General features: G+C 41.3%; 1 protein-coding gene across 2 annotated transcripts in view; it reads right to left on the bottom strand.

The window, feature by feature from the left end:
• Positions 1 to 487: 487 nt before the first annotated feature.
• Positions 488 to 11,632, bottom strand: part of LOC149315163 (60 kDa lysophospholipase-like) — a 108,425-nt gene continuing 97,280 nt past the window's right edge. Inside the window, exons 14-16 of one of the 2 annotated variants that reach the window (XM_089522651.1) lie at positions 10,107 to 10,206; positions 3,761 to 3,821; positions 488 to 2,277 (exon numbers count right to left, since the gene is read on the bottom strand). In XM_089522651.1, coding sequence (XP_089378777.1) covers positions 3,765 to 3,821; positions 10,107 to 10,206 — 157 coding nt within the window. In that variant the 3' untranslated portion in view covers positions 488 to 2,277; positions 3,761 to 3,764. The remainder of the gene's footprint in view (positions 2,278 to 3,760; positions 3,822 to 10,106; positions 10,207 to 11,632) is intronic. The other variant, XM_089522652.1, reaches the window with a different exon arrangement.

Raw genomic sequence — 11,632 nt, 5'->3', positions numbered from 1 at the left:
GTCTGGCTGCCGCATTTTGAACTAGCTGAAGCTTCTGAACTTGGTACAAAGGTAGCCCCATGTAAAGCACATTACAGAAATCAAGACAAGAGATTACCAGTGCATGTACCACTGTTTCAAGGTCCTTTGGGTCCAGCTAGGGACATAGTTGGAGTATCAGCCAAAGCTGGTACCAATCACTCCTGGCCATCACATCCACTTGAGATGATAACTGTAGAGATGAGTCCAGGAGTACTCCCAAACTGCGAACTTTGTCCTTTAGGGGAAATGTGATCCCATCCAGGACTGGATGGCAAATCTCCAAACCTGGAAAAGGTTCAATAAAGTAAAGCAGGCACTCCACACACTTCCATAATACCACCTTCTGAAGATGTCAGCCACAGCTGAAGGTGAAATGTCAGGAATAATTACAGTTATTCAAACAAACTATCAAACCCCCCATACACACACACACACACACACACACACACACACACACACACACAATCACTTCACACTCAGACAATGTTTTTTCAGTATTTTATTAAAAAGCATAGCATAAAAATCACAGTCATTTCCACAGTAAATATAAGTTGGCATGGAGAAGAAGGTTGCAATATAATGACAATGATTTGTTTGCAAGCAAGATCTTAACTAACTGCAGCATTAGAGGCAGAAGTGCACAGAATAATCCTGGGGGAAATAGATAGATAGATAGATAGATAGATAGATAGATAGATAGATAGATAGACAGACAGATAGATGGTTACGTTCTCAAAATTCCTATTATTTTTTCCCCACCTCCTCCTGAACAGAGTCTTCTAAATGGGCTTCAGGTTTCACTTCAGCCAAAACATTTCAGTTATATGTTTGCAAATCACACAGGTTGGAGTATGACTCTTCAAGTCGCCAGCCAGCCAGCCTTTCTTCCAAGAATCATCATTGTGTCCTTTACTCCAACCTGTTTTCTGTTTGCCTTTTCCAGTTCTTTTTCATTCTTCATTGCTATGCTTTCGCAGGGAATGCCCCCTTAGTCTAGATTGGGGTGGATAAAGTGTGACCTGTGGGCCACATGCAACCCCCAGGGCTATTTTTCTGGCCCTTCCAGGGGATTCAAAAAAAAGTGGCAAACATTTTTTGCTCCAAAATGCCCCCCAAAGCCTTCTGGGAGCACAATGGGCATTTCCACTGTATTTGAGGCTCCCCAAGCACCCCAATGGTCAAACAATTCCCCCCCCCCATGTTTGTAATTTTTCCCCAATTATTTTAATCCCACATGTCTTCTAGGGGATGTGGGTGGCATTTCTACCACATTTTGAGCCCAGCTTGGGCCCATTTAGGTCCAAGCGAAGCCTTTTTTTGAAACAGGAGGTGAAAGGGACTATTGCTCCCTTCCTGTTGTTAAACATAAGGCTCATGTGGCCTAAAATAGAATTTCTGCAAACCCCAAGGTTTCCCCAGACATGATGATACTTCTCCCTTGTTTCTTAGTGGTCCCGTTTTGGTCTTCTATTCTAAAGAAGTGGTGGTTTGGAATTTCAGATTTTTGACCTAACAAAGCTCACTGGAAGCTTTCAACCTTTTCATGCTGTTGCTTGTGAAATGCCAAATCACCTAGCTTCTTTTTAAAATAAATTTAAATGTTGAAATGCACCATGTTATTTTCATGTCATGCCTTTAACATCTACCCGGGAAAGGTCTCAGCTTAACAGTAGAAAACACAGCTGTGTGTGTAGAGGTCCACTCTACAACATAGCCAGTAAAAATAATACTTAACAGCAGACAGAGCCCGGAAAAGGTACTTTTTGGATTACACCTCCCAGAATCCTACCAACTTAGCTACTGACCATGATGGTTGAGGGATTCACGGAGTTGTAGCTCACAAAAAGCCATTTTTCTAAGCTCTGGTGGCATACCTTAGAAATACTTCTGTTTGACCTTCTGAAGAGCCACTGCCGGACTGAGCAAACTGGGGCATCAATGTCCAGAGCTATTATAGTGCATATTTATATGAAATTTGAGGACTGCAGCTTGTTCCACCTTCATATATCTGTTCCTTCATTAAGTTCAATGACCACTTGAGTAATGTTCAATGTATTCTGCCTTTATGTATTACTGGCAGATGATTCCCTTTAAAACAAGATCATTTTGTAAAAAGATTAAAAATAAGAAAATAAAACTCTACTGAGCTAATTCTAAAACCAGTATGCATTCAGCTGAATTCTTCAGGTCTTCTCAGCCTTAGTTGCATTAATATGCCTTTCTCTCTTATGCACAGCTGAGAGAAATGCCATATATCTAAAAGAAAAACAGGGGGAAGATAATTAGTTATGTTCTGTTCAGCAGCATTACTTTAAATTAAGTATCACTTTTTTACAATAACAGTATACAAACTATGCTTTAGGGTTTTTAAAAACATTTTTGGATCCTACCCCTTATTGCATTTGCAATTTTAAAACATTTTAATCACATGCAAATGAGTGTACTGACCACTTTCTCAAAAAAATCTTTAGAGAAAATCATGAATAGTGTCCAGAGCTCATGAACATCTGTGAACTGGAACTACGTAATTACATTATTTACATTCAATACTGATTAAGTGAACATCACTATTCTATTAGGATACTTTTTGCATAGGAAGTCTGGTTTGATTCTTTAAAGATTACTACAGGTTGAGTCTCCCTTATCCAGAATTTCAAAATGCTAAATATTCCTAAAACCAAAACTTTTTTCTTATATGGCTGAGATAGTGACACCTTTGTTTTCAATGTACACATATTTTGTTTCATGCAAAACAATATTAAAATATTGTATTAAATTACCTTCAGGCTATGTGACTGAAAGAAAATTTCTTTTGGGGGAGAATTCCTATTGAGGGCAACACTCTCATTCCTCCCCCTCCACTACCCCATAACCACCATCTGCTGTATCGCCATGTATATAGAACCATGTTATACTGCACCATACAAACACATTCCCCATAAGAACCTGTGTGCTACATAATATAAAGGCACAAGCAAAGTTATTTCAGCATCGCTGCAAACATGTGAAAAACCTGTTCCACTGCATGAAATCATGTTTGAGATAACTTGAAAGAGTGCTTGAAATTCCAGGGGGTAAATCACAGCCTTGCCTAGGACAGTTTCACACATCTCACAGCAACAGGTTTGTTGCCAGGTGAGCAAAGAAGAGAGAGTCTCAGCCAGTCATGGTTCTGTGGCTAGAGCTTGGAAACACAATACTTTTTTGGCCATGCTGGCTGAAGATTACAACAGCTGTAGTCCAAAAAATATGTTTTCTAAGCTTTGTGCCTGGCAAGTGGTACCAGCATGATACATGTGTACCTAAAGACCAGCATATTTGAATTCTGTGCATGCCTGTAATTTAAATTGTTAAATTAAGCTTGTACAATGGCTTACAAAAATCCACCATGAACTCTGTTTTTATATTATATCTGCTTTCATTCAAGCAAGTTTCAAAGACAGAGGCTTCAGCTCCCCAAACATTCAGCTACTTCAAATGTTTTGGCAAACAACTTTCTTGGCTCCTTCTTGAAACAAGCTGCCAAGGTATACCTTATTCAGCAGGGCTGATGCTAACACAAAGCTTTGATGATAAAACTGATTGCTATTTGTTATTATTTGTGAAAGCTAGTGGCAAAACTGAACTGAAAACAGAAGTTGCTTCTGCTGTCCTCGCCCATTTTCACTAACTCGCTACTTCCACATGCAGCAGATAACACACACAACTCGGTGAATGCCCCTCTTTTCAAAAGACTTACCACTTTAGCATGCCAACTGTTTGAAAAATTCCATGACTTTATTTTGCCCTGCAGCCTTAGCCTGTAAGAAAAGGTACAATACCAATAAATATCATGGCACAATCTGCACTTAGATACACACACACACTTGCATGCACCAAATCACAATATTTGTAGACTTCATCCTGTACACTTTACTCAACTGAGGTTGTCTTTCAGAGCCTTTCCACACCTGAGACCATAGTGATATCTATAACAGGGCCTTATTTGTGGTGGCATCTTCCTTATAGAACACTTTCCAAAGAAATGTTCATCAGGCTTGGTCCACCAGAAACTTTAGGAAGGTAGTAGAAATGCTTGTACTCCATGATGGTTAAAATTACTGTGCATGTCTGTGTGTTACCAGAGAACTGAGATGGATTTGAAGGGCAGATGATGATGATAATCCCACTCTTTTCCCAGAACTGGGAACCAGAGCGGCTCATAACATTAAAAGAATAATACAGTTAAAAAACATAAAAAGTGATACATTAAAACAGAATAAATTGTTACAATATTAAAATAGATTACTTATTAAAAGAATAAAAATATTGTTAAAAATACTTAAAATAATACAACACCCTAAGCTGGTCTTTTAAGAGGATTCTGTTTTTAAAAGCCTGCCTGCATAAGAAGATTTTAACCTGTTGGCAGAAGGCCAATAAGGAGGAGGCCATTCTGGTCTCCCTGGGAAGGGAGTTCCACAGTCTAGGGGCAGCCACAGAAAAGGCCCTGTCTTGTGTCTCTCCAACCATGCTTGTGATGAGGGTGGCACTGAGAGAATGGCCTCTCCAGAGGACCTCAGGGCCCGGGCCAGTTCACTGACATAGATACGGTCTGCCAAATAGCTTGGTCCTGAGCCTTTAGGGCTTTATAGGTTACAACCAGCGCTTTGAATTGTACCTGGAAACAAATGGGCAGCCAGTGGAGTGTTTCAATAGGGGCGTTGTATGCTCTCTGTAACCTGCCCCATCAATCTGGCTGCAAGTCTTTGGACCAGCTGAAGTTTCTGAACACTCTTCAAAGGCAGCCCCAAGTAGAGTACATTACAGTAGTCCAAAGAGGATGTAACCAAGGCATGTACCACCCAGGTCAGATCCAGCATCTCAAGAACAGGTGCAGTTGGTGGACAAGTTTTAAATGTGCAAAAGCACTCCTGGTCACTGCAGAGACCTGGACCTCCAGGTTAGAAGCTGAGTCCAGAAGTACTCCCAAACTGTAAACCTGCATCTTCAGGGGGAGTGTAACCCCATCTAACACAGGCTGTATCCATATTCTCTGATCTGCCTTCTGACTGACCAACTCTGTCTTGTCTGGATTAAGTTTCAATTTGTTTGCCCTCGTCCAGTCCATTACTGATGACAGACACTGGTTTAGGACCAGGACAGCCTCCTTGGATTGAGGTGAAAAGGAATAATAGAGTTGGATGTTATCCACATATTGATGACATTGCACCCCAAAACTCCGGATAACCTCTCCCAGTGGTTTCACGTATATGTTAAATAGCATAGGGGACAACACAGAGCTCTGAGGGACCCCATAGGCCAATGGCCAGGGGGTCAAGCATTACTCCCCCAGCACCACCTTCTGGGTTTACCTTTCCAGAAAGGAACAGAGCCACTGTAAAACAGTACCTCCAAGACCCATCCCAGAGAGGTGGCCCAGAAGGAGACCATGGTCAATGGTATCAAAAGCCGCTGAGAGGTCCAGCAGAACTAACAGAGACACATTCCCCCTGTCCAGTTCCCTGCGTAGGTCATCCACCAAGGCAATCAAGGCTGTCTCTGTTCCATAGCCAGGTCTGAAACCAGACTGAAATGGATCTAGATAATTAATTTCATCCAGAAACCCCTGGAGTTGGGAAGCCACCACACATTCCAGTACCTTGCCCCAAAATGGTAGATTGGACACTGGCCGATAATTATTCATTATACCAGGATTCAGGGATGGCTTTTTTAACACAAACCTCACAACTGCCTCCTTTAGGCAAGATGAAACTCTGCCTTGTTGTAGGGAGGCACTGACTACCCCCTTCACCCAATCAGCCAGTCCCCCTCTTGCCTGTTTAATCAGCCAAGGACAAGGGTCTGGGACGCATGTGGTGGCTTTCACCTCTCCAAGGATCCTGTCCACATCATCAGGCTGCACAAATTGAAAAGTATCCATTAACACTGGACAGACAGGTGCCAAGGTTACATCTACTGGTGCTGTATCAATTACAGCATCCAACTTGCAGTGGATCTGAGAGACTTTATCTGCACAGTGCCATACAAATTCTTCATAGCTGGCCACCGAGTGCTCTGCAATTTCTACTTGAGGGGAGTGTGTAAAAGACCCCTGACCACTCGGAATAACTCTGCTGGATGGCTCTTTGCAGATGCAATACTGGCAGCAAAAAATAATTTGCACTGAAATAGGCTCTAGCCTGTGATTGATCAGATTCTCTTCAAGTCTTCTGCCAGCGTCATTCTAGTCTCTGCCTTACTCACTTCATTACCATCAACTCCCTGGTAAACCAGGAGGCTGGTTTGGCTCCACTCCATAAGAGGGGAGCGATTGTGTCCACTGCCCTGGCCATTTCCCCATTCCAAAGGTCATCCAGAGCTTCAACAGAATTACCTGCCGAGGTGACAGGAAACTCACCAAGAGCCCTCAGGAATCTATCCGGAACCATCAGCTTTCTGGGTTAAACCATTCTAATCGTTCTCCCATCCTGCAGAGATTCCAAGTCCAACCTGACCAGCTAATGATCTGTGCATGACAACAGAACTGTGGAGAGTTCCTCCACACCAGGATCATCATCTCCCCACCGAGCACAGAAAACAAGGTCCAGAGTGTGCTCAGCAGCATCAGTAGGGCAAGATACCCCCTGGGACAGACCCATGGTTGTCGTGGAGGCCAAAGTCCTGAGCCACTCCTGAAAGGACAATCTCAGCATGGATGTTTAAGTCCCCCAGCACTACTAGATGAAGAGAGTCCAACACCAACCCAGCTAGCTCAGGGAGGGAGTCTGTTGAGTAGCAGGGTGGGCAGTACACCAATAGAATCCCTATTCTGTCCTGGCTACTCACCTTTAGGTATACACACTCAAAACCTTTAGATTGTGTGAGGGGGCATCTGGTCAAGGGGATGGAATCAAGATAGACCACTGCAACTCCGTCTCCCCACCCCCTAGGTCGACCCTGCTGCTGCACAGAGAAGTCTGGTGGGCAAACCTGAGAGAGATTAACTCCTCCCCCCCCCCCACCAGCCTCATCTACCCAGGTCTCTGTAATACAGGCCAGATTATTTGTTTAGAAGATGGATCCCAAAGGTTGATCCCTCTTTAACAGGGGCTAGAAACAGTAGTATCATCTTTGCTGCTGTTACTGTTTTCTATTAACTTTTAGTGCTGTTTATCCATTTGAAGATTTTATGTAGATTTTATTACATATTATGCTACTTTTAAATGGTCGGCTAGAGGGCTCTTAGAGCTGAGCTGGCAGGCTACAAATTCAAAAACAGAAATATAAATAAAGGAACTACTGTACTGTACACAATCAATTAGATATTTTAATTCTACTAATTCCTTTATAGCTATGAGAAGGAAGTCTCCCTCTCCCCCCGCCCCCCAACCACTTATCCATTTGATGAATTTATAACTAATCTAGAGGTTTGAGAAGGTTTGAGAAGCAGACTATGATGGGAAAAAGAGGTACATTTGTGCAAGTATGGTCATCAGCCATGAAGAAGAGCCCTCCTCCCGACCACCATCTTGAGGGGAGAGAAGCAGAGTCATGATGTGTTATGTATTGTTAATCTGATATTGGAAACCGCTTTGATCGTCCATGGAAAAGCGGTATACAAATAAAGCTTATTATTATTATTATTATTATTATTATTATTATTATTATGACCTGTTTTGCCAACTCTGCTATTTCCCTGCAAAGTTCAGCACAGAGACTAAAATAGCCCTGTGTTGGTCATGACAATCAAGTATGAAGTCCACATGTGTGTGTTTCTGTCTCTTTCATCTGTGGACATTAGGGTTTCCAGAGCAGGACAAGGCTTGAAACCTAGGGATGTTTCCTTGTGATATGGCAGGAAGTGGGCCCTGGTGATGTCTTTAAGCATAATACATTAAGTGGCAATCACAGCTGGATAGAGTATGCCAGGCAAGTAAAAATACCAATTGTTTTTTGTGGGTTTTTCGGGCTATGTGGTCATGTTCTAGAAGAGTTTCTTCCTGACGTTTTGCCAGCATCTGTGGCTGGCATCTTCAGAGATTTCTAATGAAAGCCTTTGACTTCACAAAAATGCCAATTCTCAATGATGAAAATATAGTTACACACACTTTTTAAGCCATTCTCTCACCCCGAGATTCCCCTTGCTTTCCCATGTGAAACTCCCTAATGTTTCAAAGGTCATCATGACCTCTCAAAAACATGCCTGATGCTCAGATAACCATATCATGTCTATTCTGGACCACGTCTTATGTGGGTTAGAATAAAACGTATAATCTTTAGCATTCCCATATTTTGTTCTCCATACATCCTGCACCTCCAAAATTGTGTTAATTCGAAAAATTCATTTGGGAGCTTACCTTGATTCTTCCTTATGTTTTTTTCCGAAAATCTGTCTAATTTGGGGTCTATCACACCGTTCCAATCTCCAAGTAGGATTACTGAATCATTTTCCAGCTGAACTAATTTTTGTTTTAGTTTGCTATAAAACATTAGGGAGTTTCACATGGTAAAGCCATGCTGGCCCAAGGACATATGGAAGACACAAATAATACCACAATAAATGCAGAATAGGTTTGCTGATTACTCCAACCTCCCAGGGGCTTTTTACATATTCTCTCACAATGGCATAGCAGTTAAAGACCATACCTCCACCTCACTCAGGGTGTATACCCTATTCATCCTTCCTATCTGACTATCCAGAGGTTGTCTCAAATTCAATCAAAGTTTAGTCACTCTGAAGTTAAAGCCATCAGTTGTTCTGGAGTCCTTTTGTCAATTTCATGGGAAAACCATCAAGTCTTTGTTACACCATGTGGGAATATCAAGTACCCCTTCAGGGTGCAAAACAGGCTGTAAATACCCACCCCACACATAGCTAATTCACTGCTACACATCATGGCTCTGTTCCACAAACTGGAGCTCCACTCTCTGTATAGCCCTCTCTCTGAGATGCTCTCCATCTTCCGTGGAACCCACTCTTCATGACTGATAATTATCACTCCCTCTAATTCCCAATTTCTTGATATCCAACTTTTCACACATTTCTTGCTGTTAGCCATGTATGGTTTTTAAGGTTTCACTGGTTCTATGTGATTGTGTGCATTTTTGCACATTTCTAAATAAAACTCTCTTATTCATTGAAACCGAAGTCTCTCTGTAGTGAGTACTGGTATACATAGATGAAAAGATCCCCACAGTTAACCATCTCTCTCAGGCCTCCTTTTGCACTAGCAATTATCCCCCAAATACCAAGGAGACATACTGATGGTGAGGACCCCAAGTACCCCCACTTTTTGGGATAACAGGATGGGTAGGGGACTTCAGAGGCACAAAAGTGGAGCACTGGAGCCACATACAAACCGCAGGCTGCAATTTCCCCACCTCTAATTTTAACTATGAGAGCCAGCTTGATGTGCTGGTTTGAGTGCTGGACTATGACTCTGGAGACCAGGGTTCAAATTCCTCCTCGGCCATGGAAAGCCATTGGGTGACCTTGGGTAAGTCACATTCTCCCAGCCTCAGATGAAAGCAAAGGCAAATGTCCTCTGAGTAATTTTTGCCGAGAAAATCCTGTGACAGGTTCACCTTAAGATGACCATAAGTCAGAAGCAATGTGAAAGCACACAACAACAACAAATTTAACTATAACAGGGAAAGGATATAGCTGAGAGAGCATGGTCCAGATTAGCCCAGCAAAATAGTCCCTTTTTGTTATACAGTACAGCCCTGTATCTGTAGAGGATATATTTCCAGACTCGCCATGGCTAGCAAAAATCATTTTTCTAGTGGGCATTGACCATAGAGTCACACTGGAGAACCTCTAGATGTATAGAAACATGTGTTTTTTTCTGGATGTGGGTAAGTGAAACTGTAGTTACCAGTCCTGCAGATACAGGGTTTCTACTGTACTGTACTTATAATGCTGGGTGAATGTGGAGTGAGAGTAAGTGCTGCTGCAAGCTTCAACATCAGTTCAGTGGTACATCAGCTCTAAATTTTATTCTGAATTTTAAAGGAGCTATCCGAGGTGCTGAATCTATTCTGTGGAGTAGATTCACTGTCCCAGTGCAATATCGCAGACATATTACAATAACTATACTTACTACTTCAGATGGAGTGTTCCCATCATAGCCAGACTGATACAGGTCCACACCTGCCAAATGCCATGCTTTCAGTCCCTCAACATCTCCATGATAGGCAAGACTGGAACAAAGAATATACATGTGAAGACTGGAGATTGTAGTAAAGAAGTCAGAAGAATACAAGGACATGGAAGGGCCGTTATGAAAGAACTATGTAAGATTCTCAAGTGTATATACATATCAATGAGTACTGAAGTCAGGATCATATCATAGCATTTCTGATTTCTATGTACAGTATGGCTGTGAATGCTGAATAGTGAAGAAAGCTGACACTAAGAAGTTCTTTTGTAGTGAGTTGCAAGAGGAAACATCTATGGATACTATTGAATGCTAAAAAGATAAATAAATGGTCTGAAGGCAAATCAAGCTTGAACGTCCCAGGAAATATCATGACATTACTCACTGGAAAAGACAATAATGCTTGGTAAACTACAAGGCATAGGAAAAGCAGAAGACTGCATTACAGATGGACTGACACAACAAGGAAGCCACAGGCATGAGCTTGCAATACCTGAGCAGAGCTATTATTGATGACTAGAGCTCATAGAGTTGCCATAATTTAAAACCCATCTGACAGTAAATAACAACACAACAAGGAACAATAATTTAATTTGGACATGTATGTGATTCCTCTTTCACTACACTATGTTCAAATAAGTACAAATACCTTTAAAAATACATGACATAATCAGAATTTTCCTCTATACAACATCTTCTTCCATAAGACTGAGAGGACAAAAATTCCAATTAACCCTGATGGCAAACATTACTATTTGTGTTCACTTATAGCTGTGATGGGGAATGTGTGTCCCTCTAGGTGTCCAACTGCTATCAGTCCCAGCTAGGAAGGCCAATGGCCAGGGATGATGAGAGCTGCAATTCAACAATATATGAAGAGTTACACGTTGCCTGTCCCTTAGAAGATGATCAACAACAATGTCAATCTTTTGAAAAACTATGTTATAATTCAACGTATCTGCATCTGTTTTGGTATGCAAATCTGCAAATTTGATTACAGAATCAATAAGAATATCTTTCAATAAGACCAAAACAAAGACTCTATGAAGGTTTTAGATAAGCCCATCAACTACTTTGGTCACCTTCTGAAAAAACACTTTTAATTTTTTCCCCTCTGTACATTTAAAACATTGCTAGATGTTTACCCTTAAACTGATACTCGTGAACATTTTCATGCAGATTTGGGACCGACAGTAAACTCTGAGCTTTTATTGCTCATTTGGTTCCATTTTGCATGGAATTTGAAGTAAAACAAATTTTAAGGATTGTAGATGCTACAACTAAAACTTTTTCAATCAAATCATAAGCAAAATATCAACACTGTCCTAATCTTATTATATGAGTTAAGATTATTAGATAGAAATTGAAATCACTGAAGTTTCTCACTGCTACCATATATTTGTGTCTATTTATTCTTTGATTTTAATTAATGTACTATCCATTATTGTTTTTGCGATGTCACATATACT

This window comes from Sceloporus occidentalis, unplaced genomic scaffold (genome assembly GCF_023333645.1).
Source record: "Sceloporus occidentalis isolate IW3139 unplaced genomic scaffold, rSceOcc1.0.p SCAF_4, whole genome shotgun sequence".
NCBI lineage: Eukaryota > Metazoa > Chordata > Lepidosauria > Squamata > Phrynosomatidae > Sceloporus > Sceloporus occidentalis.
Note: the sequence above shows the minus strand (reverse complement) of the source record. Positions and strands in the feature narration are given on the sequence as shown.